The sequence below is a fragment of the Oncorhynchus nerka genome, linkage group LG27 (genome assembly GCF_034236695.1).
Source record: "Oncorhynchus nerka isolate Pitt River linkage group LG27, Oner_Uvic_2.0, whole genome shotgun sequence".
NCBI classification, from domain to species: domain Eukaryota; kingdom Metazoa; phylum Chordata; class Actinopteri; order Salmoniformes; family Salmonidae; genus Oncorhynchus; species Oncorhynchus nerka.
The window spans coordinates 11,198,328-11,224,609 of NC_088422.1; the positions used below are offsets into that span (position 1 = coordinate 11,198,328).

Sequence of the window (26,282 nt, forward strand, 5' to 3'; positions counted from 1 at the left end):
TATGGGCCCTGGTCAAATGTAGTGCACTATATAGAGAATAGGATGCCATTTAGGAAGCTGCCAGAGATAACCCTGAGGCTCCGGATCAGTACTGTCTTTATAGGGGAGAAAGGGACCATGGTAGACTGGCAGTCTATGGACAAACATTAGCAAGTAAGCTTTACTCTGGTGTGTGTGTGTGTACGTGTGCAAGTATGGAAGTGTTTTTGTTTTGTTTTGCACACACACTGTATTAGGTAAACATACGGTTATAAATACAGGTTGGAGGTAAGACTCCCAATCGGTACTGGAGACAAGTTTAACCCTTTATAGAACAGAGAGAGGTTCCTGATGCCATGTTGTGAGGAGGACTGTGGGTGTTGTCCTGTCAATCCAACTCCTAGAGCCATGTGGGTGGGCGGATGGCGCGCAGACACATGGTGGCAATCACAGGGTTAAACTGGACTGAATGAAGCATCTTAAGTCCTGTTGGTTTGGATAGAGAGGCTGTCCCAACACACTGCGTCACAAGCCTGCCCCCCCTCACAGGGCGAAAATCGGGTTACGCCCTGGCCTCATCAGACAGGATTAAGAGCGGGGGGATGGGGGAGGTTTGACCCCCGCGGGGAAGGGCGGGTTTGTACAGGACTTGACTAGCACCCATATCTCCAAATTACCTCCCTGCATGACCAAAAACATGGGGCACGTGAGGGGAGGGAAGCAGGGAGGGGAGCGTTACACATCCCCATTTGTAGTTCCCTCCCACAAAACAAAGAATAAAGAGGACTTAATGCCAATCATCGTTACCATAACACATTGAGGACTCATTCTGTTTTCACTCTGATTGAAAAAGTTTTCTCCTTACTAAACACAACCCATTTTATTTCCACTCCTACATTATGGTCAGTAGTAACCTTACCCCACTCCTACATTGTGGTCAGCAGTAACCTTACCTGACTCCTACATTATGGTCAGCAGTAACCTTATCTCACTCCTACATTATGGTCAGTAGTAACCTTACCCCACTCCTACATTGTGGTCAGTAGTAACCTTACCCCACTCCTACATTGTGGTCAGCAGTAACCTTACCCCACTCCTACATTGTGGTCAGTAGTAACCTTACCCCACTCCTACATTGTGGTCAGTAGTAACCTTACCCCACTCCTACGTTATGGTCAGTAGTAACCTTACCCCATTCCTACATTATGGTCAGCAGTAACCTTACCTCACTGCTACATTATGGTCAGCAGTAACCTTACCTCACTCCTACATTATGGTCAGCAGTAAACTTACCTCACTCCTACATTATGGTCAGCAGTAACCTTACCTCACTCCTACATTATGGTCAGCAGTAACCTTACCTCACTCCTACATTATGGTCAGCAGTAACCTTACCTCACTCCTACATTATGGTCAGCAGTAACCTTACCTCACTCCTACATTGTGGTCAGCAGTAACCTTACCTGACTCCTACATTATGGTCAGCAGTAACCTTATCTCACTCCTACATTATGGTCAGTAGTAACCTTACCCCACTCCTACATTGTGGTCAGTAGTAACCTTACCCCACTCCTACATTGTGGTCAGCAGTAACCTTACCCCACTCCTACATTGTGGTCAGTAGTAACCTTACCCCACTCCTACATTGTGGTCAGTAGTAACCTTACCCCACTCCTACGTTATGGTCAGTAGTAACCTTACCCCATTCCTACATTATGGTCAGCAGTAACCTTACCTCACTGCTACATTATGGTCAGCAGTAACCTTACCTCACTCCTACATTATGGTCAGCAGTAAACTTACCTCACTCCTACATTATGGTCAGCAGTAACCTTACCTCACTCCTACATTATGGTCAGCAGTAACCTTACCTCACTCCTACATTATGGTCAGCAGTAACCTTACCTCACTCCTACATTATGGTCAGCAGTAACCTTACCTCACTCCTACATTATCGTCAGCAGTAACCTTACCTGACTCCTACGTTATGGTCAGCAGTAACCTTACCTCACTCCTACATTATGATCAGCAGTAACCTTACCTCACTCCTACATTATGATCAGCAGTAACCTTACCTGACTCCTACGTTATGATCAGCAGTAACCTTACCTGACTCCTACGTTATGGTCAGCAGTAACCTTACCTCACTCCTACATTATGATCAGCAGTAACCTTACCTGACTCCTACGTTATGATCAGCAGTAACCTTACCTGACTCCTACGTTATGATCAGCAGTAACCTTACCTGACTCCTACGTTATGGTCAGCAGTAACCTTACCTGACTCCTACGTTATGATCAGCAGTAACCTTACCTCACTCCTACATTATCGTCAGCAGTAACCTTACCTGACTCCTACGTTATGGTCAGTAGTAACCTTACCTCACTCCTACATTATGATCAGCAGTAACCTTACCTGACTCCTACGTTATGATCAGCAGTAACCTTACCTGACTCCTACGTTATGATCAGCAGTAACCTTACCTGACTCCTACGTTATGGTCAGCAGTAACCTTACCTGACTCCTACGTTATGGTCAGTAGTAACCTTACCTGACTCCTACGTTATGGTCAGCAGTAACCTTACCTGACTCCTACGTTATGATCAGCGGTAACCTTACCTGACTCCTACGTTATGATCAGCAGTAACCTTACCTGACTCCTACGTTATGGTCAGCAGTAACCTTACCTGACTCCTACGTTATGGTCAGCAGTAACCTTACCTGACTCCTACGTTATGGTCAGGAGTAATTATTTTGAGGTTGTTCTGCACAGACACACAGCATTATATGTGAAATAAATCATTTAGGTTGGGGATTCTAAACATCATGGCGTTTTTGTTTCCTACTGTCTGGCCGGACTCTGCCTGGTCTCTATCTGCATGGTCAGTCGTATATCTGGGGGACAGGTTCCAGTATGTGGTGAAAAAAGCTCTCTACACTGTGACAGGTAGACCTGGGACAACTACTCTATTAGCCTGGTCCCAGATCTGTTTGTGCTATTATGTAAACTCCTTGTTATAACTTTGACACGACAGCACAAGCTGATCTAGGACCAGGCTACTACTGTATATCATCCATCCCTATAAAGGGGATCATCCACCAACATTTATTAGCTAATCATCATCATCCTCAGCACCATGGGCTCCCTGTGTGTTTGCTGCCCACTCGACCAAGTCCCGACCATAGAGTTGGATAGAGTACTCGCCACAAGGCCCGTGTTAGCATGGGTAGCTATTTCGAACTCTATGTTCCCCACCTGTCAATCTGTCTGGAGAGTCAGACTAACTGTGACATTGTGACTCACTGTGCTCTTGTCATTGTCTCATGATGCTGATACTGTACTTGTACTGTCAACTGTGTCGATTTAATTCCATACATAATAGTGTCCATATCCATAGGCACAGCAGAGGTTGGCAGCAGCGGCTATGGCCAACGCTACATCACAGACGGCAAGATCAAAGATGAAGACGGATTTGACATAGACGACTCTGACTACGATGTCTTCATTGAGGAGGTGGGTCATCATGTACATCAGGGCTCTGGGGTTATGTTTTCCTTAGGTACAGATCTAGGATCCTCTTACCCTCTCTCAATCCTAACCTTAACCATTAGTGGGGGAAAGGAAAAACTGTCCCAAGATCAGTGTCTAGGAGCAAATTCACCCTAGACCGGTCACAGGGGCCCTAGAAACCAGGGGCCCTAGAAACCAGGGGCCCTAGAAACCAGGGGCCCTAGAAACCAGGGGCCCAAGAAACCAGGGGCCCTAGAAACCAGGGGCCTAGAAACCAGGGGCCCTATAAACCAGCGGCCCTAGGAAAGCCACCCTACCAATCTTATCCTTATCTCAGTCATATCCCAATCCGGCTATTCTCAGGGCAAATATTTACCAACCGTATGTTCCCGGTTTCCTTGTTCAAAAAGCACTTTTAATGCAGATTATCCATTGAGATTGTATTTTTGGTCCAGGAATAGGGTTCATTTGGGTCCAGGAATAGGGTTCATTTGGGTCCAGGAATAGGGTTCATTTGGGTACAGGAATAGTGTTCTTTTGGGTCCAGGAATAGGGTTCATTTGGGTCCAGGAATAGGGTTCATTTGGGTCCAGGAATAGGGTTCATTTGGGTACAGGAATAGGGTTTATTTGGGTACAGGAATAGGGTTCATTTGGGTCCAGGAATAGGGTTCATTTGGGTCCAGGAATAGGGTTCATTTGGGTCCAGGAATAGGGTTAATTTGGGTCCAGGAATAGGGTTCATTTGGGTCCAGGAAAGCAGCTCTATAAGTATAACTATACATTTGGCAACACTGTTTGTTTTAGGCATGCACCCAGTCTGTCCAATAACTAATCCAGCAAACTAAACTAACCGTGGCAGTGGCATCCTTCTTACTCCATCTTGCCGTTTCGAAGCTGAAGCCGTTCCCTGCCATTCCCAACGGTGACAACCAGAGATCCCAGCTCCGTTCCCGGTCTGGAACGCCGTCCTCTCAGCCAGGCGGGAACGTCATCTACAGGATGGGCATGGCCACACCCAACGCCATCCTCCTCCCCTCACCCCCCTCTGACCCAGAGCTGGGCTCCCCACTTACCCCCGTCACCCCTGAGCTGATCACCATGAGCCCCACCACCGACAGCCCTTCCTCCACCACCCTGCCTCACACCACCCCCACGCCCCTCATGACCCAGTGGATGGGCCCTGTGCCCAGGCTCTACGACCTAGCCTGTGAGGACACGGTGTGCCCCCCCGACAGCTTCTGCCTCAGTGACTACGACAGCGGAGGCTCCCGTTGCCACTGCAACCTGGGCCGCAGTGGTGACATCTGCTCCTATGGTGAGTCAGTCCAGGTCAGGTCAGGGGTGTTAACCCTGTGATGGCAGGACTTGGACCTTGGATTAGGACAGGGACTTGCCAGCTTTCTTCTCCCCCTGCTCCTCTTCCCCTTCTCTTCATGACTCTCCTCCCCCTCCCTCTCTTCCTCCTGCTCTTCATGCTTCTCCTCCTCTTGCTCCTCCTCCTCCTCCTGCCCTTCATGCTTCTCCTCCTGCTCCTCTTCCTCCTGCTCTTCATGCTTCTCCTCCTCTTGCTCCTCCTCCTCGTCCTGCTCTTCATGCTTCTCCTCCTGCTCCTCATCCTCCTGCTCTTCATGCTTCTCTTCCTCTTGCTCCTCCTCCTCCTCCTGCTCTTCATGCTTCTCCTCCTGCTCCTCTTCCTCCTGCTCTTCATGCCTCTCCTCCCCTGCTCCTCTTCCTCCTGCTCTTCATGCTTCTCCTCCCCTGCTCCTCTTCCTCCTGCTCTTCATGCTTCTCCTCCCCTGCTCCTCATCCGCCTGCTCTTCATGCTTCTCCTCCCCCTGCTCCTCTTCCTCCTGTTCTTCATGCTTCTCCTCCCCCTGCTCCTCATCCTCCTGCTCTTCATGCTTCTCCTCCCCCTGCTCCTCATCCTCCTGCTCTTCATGCTTCTCTTCCCCCTGCTCCTCATCCTCCTGCTCTTCATGCTTCTCCTCCCCTGCTCCTCATCCTCCTGCTCTTCATGCTTCTCCTCCCCTGCTCCTCTTCCTCCTGTTCTTCATGCTTCTCTTCCCCCTGCTCCTCATCCTCCTGCTCTTCATGCTTCTCCTCCCCTGCTCCTCATCCTCCTGCTCTTCATGCTTCTCCTCCCCCTGCTCCTCTTCCTCCTGTTCTTCATGCTTCTCCTCCCCCTGCTCCTCATCCTCCTGCTCTTCACGCTTCTCCTCCTCTCCTCTTCATGCTCCTCCCCCTCCGCCTGCTCCTCCTCTTTCTCCCCTGCCTCCTCTCCTCTTCCTGCTCCTCCTCCGAAATATACTCAACACATCTTATCTCCTGAGTCTTATAAACCCTGACAATAATAATTTGACTGACTTTATTAAGTGTTTTTAACCCCTCTCCTCATGGGAGAATGGATCAACCCTGTGCAATCGGAGTGTTCTATCCTCTGTAATTGGTGTGTGTGTGTGTGGGGGGGGGGGGTACCCCAGAGACAGTGGCTGAGTTTGGGTCCTTCTGGAAATGATCTGTGTCCTCTCTTTCTCTGAAAACGTCTCTCTAGTGGAGATAGGGTCTGTGGATAGGGTGTCTCTGGTGTGTCATGAACATAAATTGATCATGTAGAGCACAGGGAGAAGGGGAGAAGGGGGGGTCAGAGTTTCGAAAATGTTTGTGTTTCACCTAAATTCAACTGGGTCGTATTCATTATTCACCAAACAGAAGAAACAAACTAAAACAAGGATGGACTATACCTGAGCTTGTCCAATAACCAACGCTCTTTTTGCTTTCCGTTGTACAGCCTTTTGCCACGGTGTGCCCTAATGAATACCATCATGATCTTCCACCTGGTTCTGCCTTGCACTCCTATGTTTTTGAGCCCCAGTATTTGAATTCAGTTGAGTGTGTTGCATGTTCACACTGACATGATGGATGCCATTGTAAAACACAGTGATGAGCTGGTGTTTCCTGCTCTGTGTTTGCCAGGAGTGACGGTGCAGTTCCCAAGGTTCTATGGCCACTCCCACATGACCTTTGAACCTCTGAAGAACTCTTACCAGACCTTTCAGATGACCCTTGAATTCAAGGTACAGTACTATACCACTGGTTGCGTGTCTGTGTGTGTGGTCCGTGCATGTCTGTGTGTGTATTTCCGTCTGTATCTCTGTGTGTGTGTTGTGTGTTAGGCAGACTCGGAGGATGGCTTGTTGCTGTACTGTGGGGAGAATGAGCATGGCCGTGGAGACTTCACCTCTCTGGCTCTTGTACGAGGCAAGCTGCATTACAGGTGTGTGACCAGTGTGGTTGCGGCGGGTTTGTCAGGGTGTAGGTTGAATTTGCCCCTTGATGCTGATCTTGTGTCAGTCTTGCATTTTCCCCACTAATAATTAAGGTTATTATTGGGGGAGGAGAAGCTGATCCTAGATCTGTACTTAGGGGGAAATTCATCTCAGACTGTGTGACAGTGATTAGGCATGCTGTGATAGGGTCAGTGTGGTTGCGGCGGGGGAGACAGACAATGTGTTGTGGTTTTGCAGGTTTAACTGTGGCACTGGGGCAGCACAGATAGTCAGCGAGACTCGCATGGTGCCCGGACAGTGGCACACTGTCACCGTATTCAGGGACGGCATGAGTGGCTGGCTGAGAATGGACAACGATACGCCCATTTCAGGACGCTCACAGGTGAGGGCAGAACACACCAGTGGAGCCAGCAAGATTTTAGATTGGGTCGATATTTCACTGAGATAGAAGTATGATCTATAATGGTCTGTGTATCAAATGGCACCTGATTCCCTACATAGTGGACCACTACCTTATGGACTCTGGTCAAAAGTAGTGCACACTATAGAGAATAGGGTGTCATTTGGGATGCATACCTCCATGATTGACAGGTGATAATCCCTCTCATTAGAGAGCTTTAGTGCATCGCTTTTTCTATTTCTCTTTTTATGTCTTGACAGGATTAGCTATAGATTTGCTTGACTGTAATGGTTGACCCTCTCTTTCTCCCCCACAGGGACAGTACACCAAGATCACATTCCGAAGCCCGTTGTACTTGGGAGGGGCTCCCAGTGCCTATTGGTTGGTCAGGGCCACAGGGAGCAACCGGGGCTTTCAGGGCTGCATGCAGAGTCTGACCATCAACAACAAGGCCACGGATCTCAGACCCTGGCCCCTAGGCAGCGCTCTGAGCGGGGCAGACATCGGTAAGGGAGGGGGGTCCGATCCATACACGTCTGGATGTCCAGCTGGCTCCTCTTCATTCCCAATGGTTTCTGATGTTTCTTTGTTTTTCATTCAAGTCTTATAATCGTAGTCTTCTACCTCTAGTTTTAGTTCTAGCACTTCTAACAGAATTTGTCACTTTGTACAAAATCCCATGAATATTCGGATGTACTGTAGTCCATCATCCCATGTCTTTGGCCATGTCTGTGGAATGAATCTGTCCCCAGGTCAGATTTGAGCTGGAGAGTTGTCTGGCTTTCTGTAGGTCAACAGTCAGACACCATATTGATTAGTGCATTTATACCGGGTGTGGAGTTGAACGGACAGTCAATGTTGATGAGAGTCGACAGAACGAGGGAGATGCACCACTGGTTCTCACTCTGTGTCAAAGTGGTAACTCACACTGTAGCGCCACATAGGTGAAATCAATGAGGTGATTTGTCAAAAGAAATATGATATTATCCCATCCCATAATGATGATATGTAGAATAGGGATAGACAGCAGTGAAAAAATAGACTTCACTTACGCTTGGCTCTTCGTCTGTGGTAATGTCATCCACATTCCATCTATTGGTCAAGTCTGGCTGTACAAGTAAATTCATTTAGAGTTAGAGGGCAGTTAAAGGGATAGTTCATTTAGAATTAGAGGGCAGTTAAAGGGATAGTTCATTTAGAATTAGAGGGCAGTTAAAGGGATAGTTCATTTAGAATTAGAGGGCAGTTAAAGGGATAGTTCATTTAGAATTAGAGGGCAGTTAAAGGGATAGTTCATTTAGAATTAGAGGGCAGTTAAAGGGATAGTTCATTTAGAATTAGAGGGCAGTTAAAGGGATAGTTAATTTAGAGATGGGGGCAGTTAAAGAGAGAGTTCATCATCATCATAAAACACGAAACACATCATCAGAAATGTAGCTTTGTTCTGAAAGTGAAAACTTGACTGCACAATTTCTTGGGATTGTATTAACAGTGGACACCTTTTTTGTTGTTGTTGTGAACTGTTTCTTTAAACCCTGCAGCGCCTGTGTGTATCCTTTCCGTTTGTTCCCCAGGTGAGTGCAGTGACAGCGTGTGTGAGATGATCACCTGCGACAACAGAGGAATCTGCTTTGCCAACCGAGCGGACGGGTACATCTGTCTGTGCCCTCTGGGCTTCAGAGGCATGCTCTGTGAAGAGAGTGAGTCATCTTTCTGTCCTCTAGTCTGCGTCACACATGGCCCATAGGGCTCTGGTCAAAAGTAGTGCACTGTGTAGGGAATAGGGTTCCATAGGGCTCTGGTCAGAAGTAGTGCACCATATAGGGAACAGGGTGCTATTTGGAATGCATCATACTGTACTTCTCTACAACACAAACTGTATAATGCCAATTGTGAATAAATTTAGATATTAAATACTGACTTCTGCCCATTCAATTATACTTGACATCAGACATAGACATGTTTCTTTCTTGTGCTACACACCCTGTATGCTACTTAGATAGATCAGCCACACCCTGTATTCTACTTAGATAGATCAGCCACACTCTGTATGCTACTTAGAAAGATCAGCCACACCCTGTATTCTACTTAGATAGATCAGCCACACCCTGTATGCTACTTAGATAGATCAGCCACACTCTGTATTCTACTTAGATAGATCAGCCACACTCTGTATGCTGCTTAGATAGATCAGCCACACTCTGTATGCTGCTTAGATAGATCAGCCACACTCTGTATGCTACTTAGATAGATCAGCCACACTCTGTATGCTACTTAGATAGATCAGCCACACTCTGTATGCTGCTTAGATAGATCAGCCACACTCTGTATGCTACTTAGATAGATCAGCCACACTCTGTATGCTACTTAGATAGATCAGCCACACTCTGTATGCTACTTAGATAGATCAGCCACACTCTGTATGCTACTTAGATAGATCAGCCACACTCTGTATGCTACTTAGATAGATCAGCCACACTCTGTATGCTGCTTAGATAGATCAGCCACACTCTCTATGCTACTTAGATAGATCAGCCACACTCTTTATGCTACTTAGATAGATCAGCCACACCCCGTATGCTACTTTGATAGATCAGCCACACCCTGTATGCTACTTAGATAGATCAGCCACACCCTGTATGCTACTTAGATAGATCAGCCACACCCCGTATGCTACTTAGATAGATCAGCCACACCCTGTATGCTACTTAGATAGATCAGCCACACCCTGTATGCTACTTAGATAGATCAGCCACACCCTGTATGCTACTTAGATAGATCAGCCACACCCTGTATTCTACTTAGATAGATCAGCCACACCCTGTATGCTACTTAGATAGATCAGCCACACCCTGATGCTACTTATATAGATCAGCCACACCCCGTATGCTACTTAGATAGATCAGCCACACCCTGTATGCTACTTAGATAGATCAGCCACACCCTGTATTCTACTTAGATAGATCAGCCACACCCTGTATGCTACTTAGATAGATCAGCCACACCCTGAATTCTACTTAGAAAGATCAGCGTTTCGATTTTGAAACATTTTCCAACTCCTATCCCAAACCTGTCACTTTATCCCAAACCTGTCACTTTATCCCAAACCTGTCACTTAATCCCAAACCTGTCACTTAATCCCAAACCTGTCACTTTATCCCAAACCTGTCACTCTATCCCAAACCTGTCACTCTATCCCAAACCTGTCACCCTATCCCAAACCTGTCACTCTATTCCAAACCTGTCACCCTATCCCAAACCTGTCACCCTATCCCAAACCTGTCACCCTATCCCAAACCTGTCACCCTATCCCAAACCTGTCACCCTATCCCAAACCCGTCACCCTATCCCAAACCTGTCACCCTAACCCAAACCTGTCACCCTATCCCAAACCTGTCACCCTATCCCAAACCTGTCACCCTATCCCAAACCTGTCACCCTAACCCAAACCTGTCACCCTAACCCAAACCTGTCACCCTAACCCAAACCTGTCACCCTATCCCAAACCTGTCACCCTATCCCAAACCTGTCACCCTATCCCAAACCTGTCACCCTATCCCAAACTTGTCACCCTATCCCAAACCTGTCACTTTATCTCAAACCACTGCCAGGTTTCCTGCTGTCTCTGCCGCTCTTCAACGAGACCATGTTTTCGTACGCCAGCGCCCCTTGGCCCCAGTCCCTCCTCAGTTACCTGTCCTTCATGGAGTTTGAGATCACCTTTCAGCCGGCCAGGCCTGACGGCACGCTGCTCTACAGCGACGACGCCAGCAGCCGGGACTTCTTGGCCATCAACCTGGTGGAAGGATACGTGGAGTTCCGCTTTGACTGTGGCTCTGGAGGGTCTGTCATTAGGTACAGGCTTCATTGAAAGATCTATGTTTACAGGATATGACTCTGTCACGACTGTTTTATAATGTTTGTAGACTTGTGTTGGCAACTCTTTGTTCATATGTATAGGAAATGATGACTGTTTGACCAATGCTTTTCCTGTCTGTATGCGTATGTGTGTCTATGTCTGTTTATGTGCGTGTGCATGTGTGTCTCTGTGTGTGTGCGTGCGTGTGTGTGCATGTGTGTGTAGGAGTGAGGAGCAGGTCAGTATAGGCACATGGCATGAGCTGCGGGTCTCTCGTACAGCCAAGAGTGGCATCCTGCAGGTGGACAACCAGAGGCCCATGGAGGGCATAGCTGAGGTACAGGACTGGACTAGGATTTGACATTTCCAATAACTTTCCCAAAAATTCCCAGGTTTTCCAGAAATCCTGGTTGGAGAATTACAGATGTCCTTTTCTATCCTGATTCTGGGAATTGTTCGATTGGGATTTCCAGAAAACATTTTGTCAGCCGCGTTAACATGAACATGTTTAGCATCTCCTGGCTTCCACACATACAAGCCACTGATGCCAGACCTTTGGAACATCTACATTTTAACAAGTCAAACAAATGAATTGAATAAAATACACCATCACAATAAATGCATGATTTATTTTAGGCAGGTCTAAAGAAACATTATGATATGAAGAAAATGGATTTCAGAAAAACAGAATATGAGTTGGCCCATTGTATGTTATCTGGCTATGTGCCATGCCTAGGCTGTAGGCTTATTCATTTAGCAGACAAGATAGGCTTAAGTCCTGTGCCATTATTTTATATTATATGATTTCATAGTTATAAGAATATAATTCATTATTTTTCCCAGTCCGGAAAAAGTGTACATATGAAGTGGCTATGTTGAGCATTAAAGTGATAATTTGAAACAGGTCCTATACACTGGTCCTATACACTGGTGCTATACACTGGTCCTATACACTGGTGCTATACACTGGTCCTATACACTGGTCCTATACACTGGTGCTTTACACTGGTGCTATACACTGGTCCTATACACTGGTGCTATACACTGGTCCTATACACTGGTCCTATACACTGGTCCTATACACTGGTGCTATACACTGGTCCTATACACTGGTCCTATACACTGGTCCTATACACTGGTCCTATACACTGGTCCTATACACTAGTCCTATACACTGGTGCTATACACTGGTCCTATACACTAGTCCTATATACTGGTGCTATACACTGGTCCTATACACTAGTCCTATACACTGGTGCTATACACTGGTCCTATACACTAGTCCTATACACTGGTCCTATACACTAGTCCTATACACTGGTGCTATACACTGGTCCTATACACTGGTCCTATACACTGGTGCTATACACTGGTCCTATACACTGGTGCTATACACTGGTCCTATACACTGGTCCTATACACTGGTCCTATACACTGGTGCTATACACTGGTCCTATACACTGGTGCTATACACTGGTCCTATACACTGGATTTAGAGTTCTTTGGCAACATTAGTTGTGAATGATACAAACCTTATAATGTCTTAGAAATCAAACATATATGGGCTACTGATGATTTGAGAAAGTCGCAAAAACATTGTTGCCGCCCATAGCATTGAATGGAAGGAAAGCCAGCGAGCATTTGGCCTCCCTTGATAAAGAAATATATCAAATAATAGCCAATCAGCGTTGAGCTAAACGGAGTGAGCTCAGCTGTGATTGGTCCTGGTGCACACAAAAAAAGTGTCAAGGGAAGCCAGTTTGAATTTGTCTTCAGACCAATCACATCGCATCACGAGCCAAACGTCATTATTGACAGAAAAAAAACATGAATTGTTGCATCTCGTTGTGTTGTTGTCCTCCGGTGGCTAGCGAGCTAAAATCATCCCTTTCCTAAAGTAGCCATGGATGATGATGGACTTGTGGTTGAATTTAATTCTCCGTACTGGCCAATGATTATAGCGGTGGTTCTGATCCAACCATTAATTCATACATTGTTGTGCCCCTGGCCTGAGAGGATGGAAGTTCAAGATGTAGCTAGACTTAGTATGCTAATGTTAACTAGCTGGCCTGGCGTGCCGTTGCCCATGAAGTTAAGCTAGCGAGCAAGTATTTTAGCCAAGTTACCTAGGACAACAAAACATAATAGCGTGTACTGTGTGAAAGAGTCATATACTGTTTAGGCAACATGAAAGAGGAGGATGGCATTGGCGTTTCCCTACAAGTACGAGTAAATCCACGTTTTCACACACACATGCACACACAAACACACACAGAAATCAATACCATGGACAGCCATGTCATATTTAGCTTACTTTGATTGGACTAAACTGTTTTTGGTATCTTTTAGTTGTCACTGTATTAGAGTAAGCATAGGTGATTAGATGATGTTGAAATAGTGCTGGAATAGGGGAGGCAGCTCCTGTTTTCTTTTCGACTTGCGGTAACTCCCTGTGGTCCTAAATCAATAGTTGTTTTTAATAGTCTGAAAATGTAGGGAAACATTACCTTGCTATAAGTCATGTAACTGTTTGTTACATGCAATATGTTTTGTTGACTTCGCCGGACAGATGTGGCTCTCCGGTTTTGTCATGAAACAAATGTGTGGTTGAATTTATTCTGCCACTGTGTCCAGAGTGCATAAAAGGAGATTACCATGACTCAATACTCACGTGGAATTTTAACTGAATTTGACATTTCTCATATCTGCCTGTAATATGGTCACCACAGCATCCCTACACTTGACCATGTAGCCTGACCAGGTAAAAACTCTAGGGCACAGTGTTTTCCTAGGTCAGGAGGCATGGTAAGGAACAATTATACTGTGACTGTACTCTACTGTGAATACGGTGAATCTACTGTACCTCTACTCAACTGTGAATACGGTGACTCAACTGTGAATACGGTGACTCTACTGTGAATACGGTGACTACTGTGACTCTACTGTGAATACTATGACTCTTCTGTTACTCTACTGTGACTCTACTCTACTGTGAATACGGTGACTCAACTGTGAATACTATGACTCTTCTGTGACTCTACTGTTACTCTACTGTACCTCTACTCAACTGTGAATACGGTGACTCTACTGTGAATACGGTGACTACTGTGACTCTACTGTGAATACTATGACTCTTCTGTGACTCTACTGTTACTCTACTGTACCTCTACTCTACTGTGAATACGGTGACTCAACTGTGAATACGGTGACTCTACTGTGAATACGGTGACTACTGTGACTCTACTGTGAATACTATGACTCTTCTGTGACTCTACTGTTACTCTACTGTGACTCTACTCTACTGTGACTACTGTGAATACTATGACGCTACTGTGACTCTACTGTAACTCTACTGTAACTCTACTCTACTGTGACTCCACTCTACTGTGACTCTACTGTGACTCTACTGTAACTCTACTCTACTGTGAATACTATGACTCTACTGTGACTCTACTGTTACTCTACTGTGACTCTACTCTACTGTGACTCTACTGTGACTCTACTGTGACTACTCTACTGTGACTACTATGACTCTACTGTGACTCTACTGTAACTCTACTCTGCTGTGACTCCACTCTACTGTGACTCTACTCTACTGTGACTCTACTGTGACTCTACTGTGAATACGGTGACTCTACTGTGCATACTATGACTCTTCTGTGACTCTACTGTGACTCCACTGTGACTCTACTCTACTGTGACTCTATTGTGAATACTATGACTCTACTGTGACTCTACTGTAACTCTACACTACTGTGAATCTACTCTACTGTGAATACTATGACTCTACTGTAACTCTACTCTACTGTGACTCTACTCTACTGTGACTCTACTGTAACTCTACTGTGACTCTACTCTACTGTGCCTCTACGGTGCCTTTACTCTACTGTGACTCTACTGTAACTCTACTGTGTCTCTACTCTACTGTGACTCCTCCTCCTCCAGGGAGCCTTCACTCAGATCAAGTGCAGCTCTCCTCTGTACATCGGCGGAGTACCACAATATGACAAAACCAAGAGCGCCGCGGCCGTGCTCCGCCCCTTCAGCGGCACCATCCAGAAGGTACTGTTACTGTATAGATGACTCAGGTTGAGGGGCTGAAACAGCCGTACCTCCTGCCCTGTTACACCGGCTGCGTCCCAAATGGCCCATAGGGCTCTGGTCAAAGATAGTGCGCTATGTAGGAGAATTGGGTGCCACAGTCTCTCCGGGGGTCCGTTCAGTTCGATTACATGTTTGCTAAATTGTGTAACGTCTTGTACTGAACGACACGTTTCTTGAACATTCTTGACTTTGAGGTACGTTTGCTTCGTTTGGTGGGTGAGGCGAGGTGTGGCTTGAAGCAGTGAGTGAACGTATTTAAAGGGCAGGGGGAACGGTGTTCCCCAAGCCACAACCCAACCCCTCCCCGTTTTTTTTCCAACTGGTCGTTCAGAACATCACCTGTTTCTGTTTTTAATTGAACGTTGTATTATGTGTTTTCATACTGAACGCAGCCCAGTTGTTAGGTTCTTACTGCATGTGTCCCAGAGTTCCAAGTAAATAATGAGTTAGATAAAGAGTTAGATAAAGAGTCAGATAAAGAGACAGATTATGAGTCAGATTGTGAGTCAGATAAAGAGTCAGATAAAGAGCCAGATAAAGAGCCAGATTATGAGTCAGATTATGAGTCAGATAAAGATTCAGATTACGAGTCAGATTGAGTCAGATTATGAGTCAGATAAAGATTCAGATTACGAGTCAGATTGAGTCAGATTATGAGTCAGATAAAGCATCAGATAAAGAGCCAGATTATGAGTCAGATAAACACAACAGATTTGGCTTTTCAAATACATATTAAAGTGTTGGGATGGCCCATCTGACCACAGTATTTTGACTTTTGTGTATATTTCTCCTCGATTGTTGTTAATGTGTGTACTGTGGCAAGTTGACATATATTTAACAATGGTCAACTCAATTCATTAATATTTGTTAATTCATTCAGTATTTCATTCATTAATTTGTTTGTGTAGGAGAAGGAAACAATACAATGATTGTTCATTTAATGTTCTCCTCTTCTACCTGCCCCCCCCCTCCCCTCTACTTGTTGTGTCAGCTGGTTCTGAATGACCGCAGCATCCCACTGACCAAGGACTTTGCTCTGGGGGTGAATGTGGAGAACGCAGCCCACCCATGTGTGCAGAGTCCCTGTGCCAACGGCGGCACCTGCAGGCCCAAATGGGATGGCTACGAGTGTGACTGCCCTCTCGGCTACGATGGCCGGCACTGCCAGAAGGGTGAGAGACGGAAAATAAATTGTTCCCACGTCCACAACATTTTCCACAAGTTAAACTCTGTAGGCTACATTCCGTAGGACAAGGTAGATTTTCAACATGTTGGTGTAAAATATTCTGCATTTAAATTGACATTTTAATGTATGTAATATAATTGAACAACGTAATCTCTCCTAAACCGTCGTCTTATCTGTTTTATGCTTTCGCTGTGCAGAATGTGGGAATTACTGTTTAAACAGTAAGTTTTCTATCACCATTATGTTCGTAAATACTCGGCTACCTCTGTTCATCTACCATTTCAGACTTTAATAACGCTGTTTGTACACTTTGTTTGTTTACCTCGGGTGTATTTACTAGGAACCACACAGAACAAACAGACAAAAACCAGGAAGGAACTCTCATGAATTTGTAAATCAGAAACTCTCAAATTCGTTGCAAAACGTGTTCAGTTGCAAAATATTTTTGCTACAGTGTGCACTAATGAATACACCCCTGTTCATTATCCTGTGCAGCGTTGTCTGTGTCCTGGTTCCCCCTCAGTTAGTACCATGCTTAGGAGGACATCTAGTGGCCACATTGTGTACATTTTATTTTATTTTCAGCTGTCACAGAGGCCATTGAGATTCCACAATTCATTGGCCGCAGCTACCTCACATACGACAATCGTGAAATCCTGAAAAGGTTTGTCTACGTGTGTGTGTGTGTGTGTGTGTGTGTGTGTGTGTGTGTGTGTGTGTGTGTGTGTATGCATGTACGTGTGCTTTAGAGTGAAAACACTACCACTAAAATAGTACTTTCTGAAGCATTAGGTTCAGACAGAAATATTATGACTTCAGCAGTAGTTGAGTTATACTGCATGACATAGTTTATGTATATTAGCTTTAGTCAGATGATGTACACTACACAGTCAGCCAATGTGAGTATAACACAGTCAACTAGAAAGCCCTCTGGGTTTGTGGGATTCTAAGGAAAGTGGTGAGTGTGCCACTCTGTGCTGACATATCCTGTGTGCCACTCTGTGCTGATATATCCTGTGTGTCACTCTGTGCGGACATATCCTGTGTGTCACTCTGTGCTGATATATCCCGTGTGCCACTCTGTGCTGATATATCCCGTGTGTCACTCTGTGCTGATATATCCCGTGTGCCACTCTGTGCTGACATATCCTGTGTGCCACTCTGTGCTGACATATCCTGTGTGTCACTCTGTGCTGATATATCCTGTGTGCCACTCTGTGCGGACATATCCTGTGTGCCACTCTGTGCGGACATATCCTGTGTGTCACTCTGTGCTGATATATCCTGTGTGCCACTCTGTGCTGACATATCCTGTGTGTCACTCTGTGCTGACATATCCTGTGTGTCACTCTGTGCTGATATATCCCGTGTGTCACTCTGTGCTGACATATCCCGTGTGTCACTGTGCTGACATATCCCGTGTGTCACTCTGTGCTGACATATCCTGTGTGTCACTCTGTGCTGACATATCCCGTGTGTCACTCTGTGCTGACATATCCTGTGTGTCACTCTGTGCTGATATATCCCGTGTGTCACTCTGTGCTGACATATCCCGTGTGTCACTGTGCTGACATATCCCGTGTGTCACTCTGTGCTGACATATCCTGTGTGTCACTCTGTGCTGACATATCCCGTGTGTCACTCTGTGCTGACATATCCTGTGTGTCACTCTGTGCTGATATATCCTGTGTGTCACTCTGTGCTGATATATCCCGTGTGTCACTCTGTGCTGACATATCCTGTGTGTCACTCTGTGCTGATATATCCCGTGTGTCACTCTGTGCTGACATATCCCGTGTGTCACTCTGTGCTGACATATCCTGTGTGTCACTCTGTGCTGACATATCCCGTGTGTCACTCTGTGCTGACATATCCTGTGTGTCACTCTGTGCTGACATATCCTGTGTGTCACTCTGTGCTGACATATCCCGTGTGCCACTCTGTGCTGACATATCCCGTGTGTCACTCTGTGCTGACATATCCCGTGTGCCACTCTGTGCGGACATATCCTGTGTGCCACTCTGCTGACATATCCTGTGTGCCACTCTGTGCTGACATATCCTGTGTGCCACTCTGTGCTGACATATCCTGTGTGCCACTCTGTGCTGACATATCCTGTGTGTCACTCTGTGCGGACATATCCTGTGTGCCACTCTGTGCGGACATATCCTGTGTGCCACTCTGTGCTGACATATCCTGTGTGCCACTCTGTGCTGACATATCCTGTGTGCCACTCTGTGCGGACATATCCTGTGTGCCACTCTGCTGACATATCCTGTGTGCCACTCTGTGCTGACATATCCTGTGTGCCACTCTGTGCTGACATATCCTGTGTGCCACTCTGTGCTGACATATCCTGTGTGCCACTCTGTGCTGACATATCCTGTGTGTTTCCCACCCCAGGGTTTCGGGCGTCAGGACCAACATGTTTATGCGCTTTAAGAGCACGGCGAAGGATGGTCTGTTGCTATGGCGAGGCGACAGCCAAGTGAGGCCCAACAGTGACTTCCTGTCTTTAGGACTGCAGGACGGAGCACTCATTTTTAGGTGAACCCCTGACGTCACACATCACTCGAGTCCACACCTTCCCTTTCCCCTAATGATGAACCCCTGACGTTACACACCCTTCGACCACACCTTCCCTTTCCCCTAATGGTGAACCCCTGACGTTACACATCACTCGAGTCCACACCTTGCCTTTCCCCTAATGGTAAACCCCTGACGTTACACATGACTCGAGTCCACACCTTCCCTTTCCCCTAATGATGAACCCCTGACGTTACACATCACTCGAGTCCACACCTTCCCTTTCCCCTAATGGTGAACCCCTGACGTTACACATGACTCGAGTCCACACCTTCCCTTTCCCCTAATGGTGAACCCCTGACGTTACACATGACTCGAGTCCACACCTTCCCTTTCCCCTAATGATGAACCCCTGACCTCACACACCCCTCGACCACACATTCCCTTTCCCTAATGATGAACCCCTGACGTTACACACCCTTCGACCACACCTTCCCTTTCCCCTAATGGTGAATCCCTGACGTTACACATCACTCGAGTCCACACTAGAGGCATGGCCGATTAATTAGGGCTAATTTCAAGTTTTCATAACAATCGGTAATCTGCATTTTTGGATGCCGATTATGGCCGATTACATTGCACTTCACAAGGAGACTGCGTGGCAGGCTGACCACCTGTTACGCGAGTGCAGCAAGGAGCCAAGGTAAGTTGCTAGCTAGCATTAAACTTATCATGTAAAAACATAATCAATCTTAACATAATCACTAGTTAACTACACATGGTTGATGATATTACTAGTTTAACTAGCTTGTCCTGCGTTGCAAATAATCAATATGGTGGATGCTAATTTATCGTCGAATCACAGCCTACTTCGCCAAACGGGTGATGATTTAACAAGTGTATTCGTGAAAAAAACACTGTCGTTGCACCAAAGCACCTAACCATGAACATCAATGCCTTTCTTAAAATCAATACACAAGTATATTTTTAAAAACCTGCATTAGTTAAAAGAAATTAATGTTAGCAGCCAATATTAACTAGGGAAATTGTGTCACTTCTCTTGCGTTCTGAGCAAGCAGAGTCGGGGTATATGCAGCAGTTTGGGCCGCTGGCTCGTTGCGAACTGTGTGAAGACCATTTCTTCCTAACAAAGACCGTAATTAATTTGCCAGAATTTTACATAATTATGACATAACATTGAAGGTTGTGCAATGTAACAGGAATATTTAGACTTATGCCACCCGTTCGATAAAATACGGAATGGTTCTGTATTTCACTGAAAGAATAAACATTTTGTTTTCGAAATGATAGTTTCAGGATTTGACCATATGAATTACCAAGGGCTCATATTTCTGTGTGTTTATTATATTATAATTAAGTCTAGGATTTGATAGAGCAGTCTGACTGAGCGGTGGTAGGCAGCAGCAGGCTTGTAAGCATTCATTCAAACAGCACTTTCCTGCGTTTGCGTTTTATCCGCAATATAGGGAAATTTGCATTTACATGTCATTTCCGATTAGAGATTGACATATGCAGCGTTCCCCGTGAATGCGTTCTCCACAAATGCGGGAACATTGCCTTTAAAAGGCGCATAGCACGAAAAAGATGAATCCCAGCTTAAGCCTTAAAACTACTCTTAGACTAAAAAGTAGGCTCTGTACACCATTTTGTTGGTCCAGGACTAGGCATAATCAGCGTCTGGGAAACCAACCCTTTGAGTTGAGCCTTGTTGAATGTGCATCGTTTCATTCCTGGTTGTAGCAGTAGTTCATTTCAATGTTGTCTTCCTGTGTCTGTAGCTATAACCTGGGCAGTGGTGTGGCCAATGTGATCGTCAACGGAACCTTCAGCGATGGAAGGTGGCACAGAGTGAAGGCTGTCAGGTGCTTTTCAATGCCTTTCTCACTTGGAAATTAAAAGAAGAAAAATGCATTACATTCTACTAGGGTTTCTGGGAATACAACATAATGTGTGTTATTGCAGGTGGCAAACTTGTTTGACATTGTAGATTAATCTCCCATTTGATCTGGTATCTGTTGTAACGTTTTGTGCATATGGAATCAGTGTCTAAGACATTTGGGAAGAATTTGGAGGTCTGTCTCATTGCTTCAATTGGACTTCTTTAGACAAGTCTGGGAAATAGACATAAAACTGTGTGTGTATTTATGTTTAACCCCGCATGTGTGTGTTTCTCTGCCTTGATGTGTGTGCGTATCTCAATGCAGTCTCTAGGCCAGTGTAGAGCGGCTTCATGGGCCACAAAAAAGACTTGAGGAATGACAGTAAATGACAGGATTGACAGTACATGACGGGAATGACAGTAAATGTACATGTATTGTACACCAAGACCCCATCAATGGACAGCTTTATGTAACTTCATGTAGAATACATCCAGACTTAGGGTCCAAATTGATTGATTCTCTCATGACCTGCTTAGCTCCATTTTATTGAGCTAGCATCCATTCTATGAGTGTCGGGGGGAGTAGAAAGATGAAAGAAGTAATTACTCTCTTCCTATCTGGATCCTCTCATCCATTCATCTCCCTCCCCTCCCTTTCATTGTGTGTCATTCTGTTGTGCGTCCTTCCTGTTGTTGTGTGTTCTTCAGGGACGGCCAGACTGGGAAGCTGACAGTGGATGACTATGGGGCCCAGACTGGCAGGTCACCTGGGAAGATGAGACAGCTGAACGTCAACGGGGTCTTGTATGTCGGTATGTCACCACCACAGCTATTTAGTCACCTATATTATTGGTGGGGTTGCACATTGCGTCACTCCACCTCTGACAGTTCTGTGACTCCCTGGCTGACAGTTCCACTAACTCCATTCTCAATTGCCACTGATTCAGATTTCATCCAAAGTGCAATGTCATCGTTTTTTAAAGAAACTATGGTGTAGTTTACACTAAATCATCATTAGTCCCCGTTAACAGTGACTGAGCAGTGAAGTAGGTGCAGCCACGGCAGGTAGCCTGGCGGGTAGGAGCGTTGGGCCAGTAACCCAAAGGTTTCTATATCGAATCCCCGAGCTGACAAGGTAGAAATCTGTTGTTCTGCCCATGAGCAAGGCAGTTAACCTACTGTTCCCTGGGCGCCGTGGATGTGGATTTAAGGCAGCATCCTGCAACTCTCTGATTTAGAGGGGTTGGGTTAAATGCGGAAGACAGATTTCAGACTATTCATTCCATGGATAGTCTCCTGGATTCTCATTGCATCCTCCGTTCCAATGTCTGTCTGGTGGTTCCTCAGTTCCAATGTCTGTCTGTCTGTCTGTCTGTCTGTCTGTCTGTCTGTCTGTCTGTCTGTCAGGCGGTTCTTCAGTTCCAATGTCTGTCTGTCTGTCTGTCAGGCGGTTCTTCAGTTCCAATGTCTGTCTGGTAGTTCCAATGTCTGTCTGTCTGTCTGTCTGGTGGTTCTTCAGTTCCAATGTCTGTCTGTCTGTCAGGCGGTTCCTCAGTTCCAATGTCTGTCTGGTGGTTCTTCAGTTCCAATGCCTGTCTGGTGGTTCCTCAGTTCCAATGCCTGTCTGGTGGTTCCTCAGTTCCAATGCCTGTCTGGTGGTTCCTCAGTTCCAATGCCTGTCTGGTGGTTCTTCAGTTCCAATGTCTGTCTGGTGGTTCCTCAGTTCCAATGCCTGTCTGGTGGTTCCTCAGTTCCAATGCCTGTCTGGTGGTTCTTCAGTTCCAATGCCTGTCTGGTGGTTCCTCAGTTCCAATGCCTGTCTGGTGGTTCCTCAGTTCCAATGCCTGTCTGGTGGTTCTTCAGTTCCAATGCCTGTCTGGTGGTTCCTCAGTTCCAATGTCTGTCTGGTGGTTCCTCAGTTCCAATGCCTGTCTGGTGGTTCCTCAGTTCCAATGCCTGTCTGGTGGTTCCTCAGTTCCAATGCCTGTCTGGTGGTTCCTCAGTTCCAATGTCTGTCTGGTGGTTCCTCAGTTCCAATGTCTGTCTGGTGGTTCCTCAGTTCCAATGCCTGTCTGGTGGTTCCTCAGTTCCAATGTCTGTCTGGTGGTTCCTCAGTTCCAATGCCTGTCTGGTGGTTCCTCAGTTCCAATGCCTGTCTGGTGGTTCCTCAGTTCCAATGCCTGTCTGGTGGTTCCTCAGTTCCAATGCCTGTCTGGTGGTTCCTCAGTTCCAATGCCTGTCTGGTGGTTCCTCAGTTCCAATGCCTGTCTGGTGGTTCCTCAGTTCCAATGCCTGTCTGGTGGTTCCTCAGTTCCAATGCCTGTCTGGTGGTTCTTCAGTTCCAATGCCTGTCCGGTGGTTCTTCAGTTCCAATGTCTGTCTGGTGGTTCCTCAGTTCCAATGTCTGTCTGGTGGTTCCTCAGTTCCAATGCCTGTCTGGTGGTTCCTCAGTTCCAATGTCTGTCAGGCGGTTCTTCAGTTCCAATATCTGTCTGGTGGTTCCTCAGTTCCAATGCCTGTCTGGTGGTTCCTCAGTTCCAATGCCTGTCTGGTGGTTCTTCAGTTCCAATGCCTGTCCGGTGGTTCTTCAGTTCCAATGTCTGTCTGGTGGTTCCTCAGTTCCAATGTCTGTCTGGTGGTTCCTCAGTTCCAATGCCTGTCTGGTGGTTCCTCAGTTCCAATGTCTGTCAGGCGGTTCTTCAGTTCCAATGTCTGTCTGGTAGTTCCAATGTCTGTCTGTCTGTCTGTCTGTCTGTCATTGCGGTTCTTCAGTTCCAATGTCTGTCTGGTAGTTCCAATGTCTGTCTGTCTGTCTGTCTGTCTGTCTGTCTGTCTGTCTGTCTGTCTGTCTGTCTGTCTGTCTGTCTGTCTGTCTGGCGGTTCCTCAGTTCCAATGTCTGTCTATCTGGCGGTCCTCAGTTCCAATGTCTGTCTGTCTGTCTGTCTGGCAATTCCTCAGATCCAATGTCTGTCTGTCTGGCAGGTCCACTGTCTGTCTGATGGTCGGAAGACTAAATGTAAGCTAGTACAACCTATGTTGATCATGATATGATGATGATGATGGTTAAGATAGCAATAACAGCAATGATAATAGTTATGACTGTGATGATAATGGTTATGATGGTGATGATAATGGCTATGATGGTGATGATAATGGTTATGACTGTGATGATAATTGTTATGATGGTGATGATAATTGTTATGATGGTGATGACGATGATGACAAAGAAAATGATCATGATGATAGTGATGGCAATTTGGGTGATGGTGATGATGATGATGTTAATGGTTATGATGATAAGGGTCAGAAATGCCATATTGTAATTATGGTGATGATGAAGACGAGTAGGATTAGAACTTTAATGCCTGATGTCTCTGCTCTGCCTAGGGGGGATGAAGGAGATTGCTCTGCACACTAACCGGCAGTACAGTGGAGGTCTGGTGGGCTGCGTTTCACACTTCACCTTGTCCACCGACTACCACCTTTCCCTAGTGGAGGACGCTGCCGATGGCAAGAACATCAACACTTGTACCAACTAAAAGTCCTGTGTGTCCAGGGCCCGTAGTCATTAAGCATCTCAGAGTAGGAGTGCTGATCTAGAATCAGTTTAGCCTTTTAGATGAGAAAACATGGACAGGGGGACCTGATCCTATATCAGCACTTCTACACTGAGATGCTTTGTGAATACGAGCCTTGGGCTTTCTGTCCACTCAGCAGCAAGACACGTTCACCAAAGGACCCAATAACACAAGTGCAACGAGACTGGAGAGACCTTGCTAGAACCTCCTGAAATGTAAGGTTGCAACTTTGACATCCGAAGGACAATTTCATGGGATGGTTTCGACGATATCCATATCTTTTTTTCTACATCCTTATTGGATGATTTGGAGAACCAAAAGATGTAGTAATGAAGGATGTTTTTGATAAAGTGACATGATGTTTGTAGAAAAATAACCTTTTTTTTAGTTGTATTTTTTAAGCCTGCTCTTGGCACAAAGAGTCATGTTATTGTGATTGTTGTGTTGTGGTGTCTGTATCAACAAGTCCATAGACTACAGTGTTTTTGACTTCAATTCATGTGAGTTGTTTGCAGGTTGCTTGTGTTTGGTGGCACCTTAATTAGGGAGGACGGGCTCGTGGTAATGACTGGAGCGGAATCAGTGGAATGGAATCAAATACAACAAAGACAAGGTTTCCATTCCATTTACTCCGTTCCGGCCATTATTACGAGCCGTTCTCCCCTCAGCAGCCTCCCCTGCTGGAAGGTGATGAAGATCAGCCGGGTGTCTAGGTGTTTCTTTCTTTCCCCTGTCTGGATATCAGGACATTTTCCTCTTTTAGTATCCATGTCTCTCTGCTTTTTCTCTACAGCAAAGAAATATGCCAGATGGACACTATCGTTATTGCAAAGAAAAATATACAAGTCCCCAGTGTTTCCCAAACTTGGTCCTCGGGACCCCAAGAGGTGCACGTTTAGTTAACACTACACAGCTGATTCAAATGATCAAAGCTTGATGATTAGCTGATTATTTGAATCAGCTGTGTAGTTCTAGGGCAAAAACCAAAACGTGCCCCCTTTGGGGTTCCGAGGTCCGAGTTTTGGGGAAACCCTGGTATAAGTCAACCAAAATAATGTGTGGAAAACACCAGCACCCTCTTCATTTGATATTATGTACTGCACATGTCAGCCTTTCAGTTGTGTTGTCGCTCCTGTTTTGAACCGAATGAATTTCCCCAGTTGTGTGTATTTGAAATCGCAAATACTAAAAGTACATTTAGTTACCATGTCATCTCAGGCCTAGGCTTACTGCAATAAGAAGTTCACCACCAAGAACATTCTGACAGTGTTCTGTGTTGATATTTTGGGAAAGTTTGTGTTGCTAAAATGTTAGTTTGATTTAAAACATAAAATAATACTCAATGTCCAGAGACCATTGCTAATGATAGATATTTGAAATAAAAAATGTGATTGATTTCAATGAAGTTAATCTAGCTAATATTTTCCCATTTTATTTGAACTGTGCTCTGGTAACTACTGCATTCCACAGAAATCAATGAAGACATTGCCACAGCTTTTAAGTTCCCTCTTTTTGTGAAGATGATGGTTTTTTACCATGTTCCTTTTGATGTTCCTTTAATGTCATTATATATATTTTGTCATCATATATTTTGTCTATGGCCTACTGCAAATCTTTGAATAATTGCTCCCCTTCTGACTGCTAAGAATAAAATGACTGGCTTGAAGTGGACTATTTTACAAAATTGCCTCCACAAATAGTCAGTGAAAGAAAATGTTGGTTGGACACAAACACATTTTTGTTCTTCTATCGTCATGGGAACCTAAAATGTATTTCCATTCCAAATCCTCTTTTCCTTAACCCATACCCTACCATAACTCCTAAACCTCTTACCCTAACCCTAATTCTAACCCTAACCATTAAGCTTGAAATAGCCTTTGTCCTCATGGGGAAAGTGGGAAATCCGTAAAAGGGAACATTTTCTTTGTTATACTATTCTTTTGGGGACT

General features: G+C 45.6%; 1 protein-coding gene across 2 annotated transcripts in view; it reads left to right on the top strand.

Moving 5' to 3' along the window:
• The window catches only part of LOC115117131 (pikachurin), a 53,190-nt gene extending 27,191 nt beyond the window's left edge, over nucleotides 1-25,999 (top strand). The window contains exons 8-24 of one of the 2 annotated variants that reach the window (XM_029645593.2): nucleotides 3,378-3,493; nucleotides 4,387-4,807; nucleotides 6,466-6,566; nucleotides 6,666-6,766; nucleotides 7,017-7,161; nucleotides 7,496-7,685; nucleotides 8,754-8,879; nucleotides 10,791-11,034; nucleotides 11,264-11,375; nucleotides 14,984-15,100; nucleotides 16,134-16,314; nucleotides 16,526-16,549; nucleotides 16,914-16,992; nucleotides 18,732-18,875; nucleotides 20,654-20,737; nucleotides 21,463-21,566; nucleotides 24,143-25,999. In XM_029645593.2, coding sequence (XP_029501453.1) covers nucleotides 3,378-3,493; nucleotides 4,387-4,807; nucleotides 6,466-6,566; nucleotides 6,666-6,766; nucleotides 7,017-7,161; nucleotides 7,496-7,685; nucleotides 8,754-8,879; nucleotides 10,791-11,034; nucleotides 11,264-11,375; nucleotides 14,984-15,100; nucleotides 16,134-16,314; nucleotides 16,526-16,549; nucleotides 16,914-16,992; nucleotides 18,732-18,875; nucleotides 20,654-20,737; nucleotides 21,463-21,566; nucleotides 24,143-24,294 — 2,441 coding nt within the window. In that variant the 3' untranslated portion in view covers nucleotides 24,295-25,999. The remainder of the gene's footprint in view (nucleotides 1-3,377; nucleotides 3,494-4,386; nucleotides 4,808-6,465; nucleotides 6,567-6,665; nucleotides 6,767-7,016; nucleotides 7,162-7,495; nucleotides 7,686-8,753; nucleotides 8,880-10,790; nucleotides 11,035-11,263; nucleotides 11,376-14,983; nucleotides 15,101-16,133; nucleotides 16,315-16,525; nucleotides 16,550-16,913; nucleotides 16,993-18,731; nucleotides 18,876-20,653; nucleotides 20,738-21,462; nucleotides 21,567-24,142) is intronic. The other variant, XM_065011379.1, reaches the window with a different exon arrangement.
• Nucleotides 26,000-26,282: the final 283 nt, after the last annotated feature.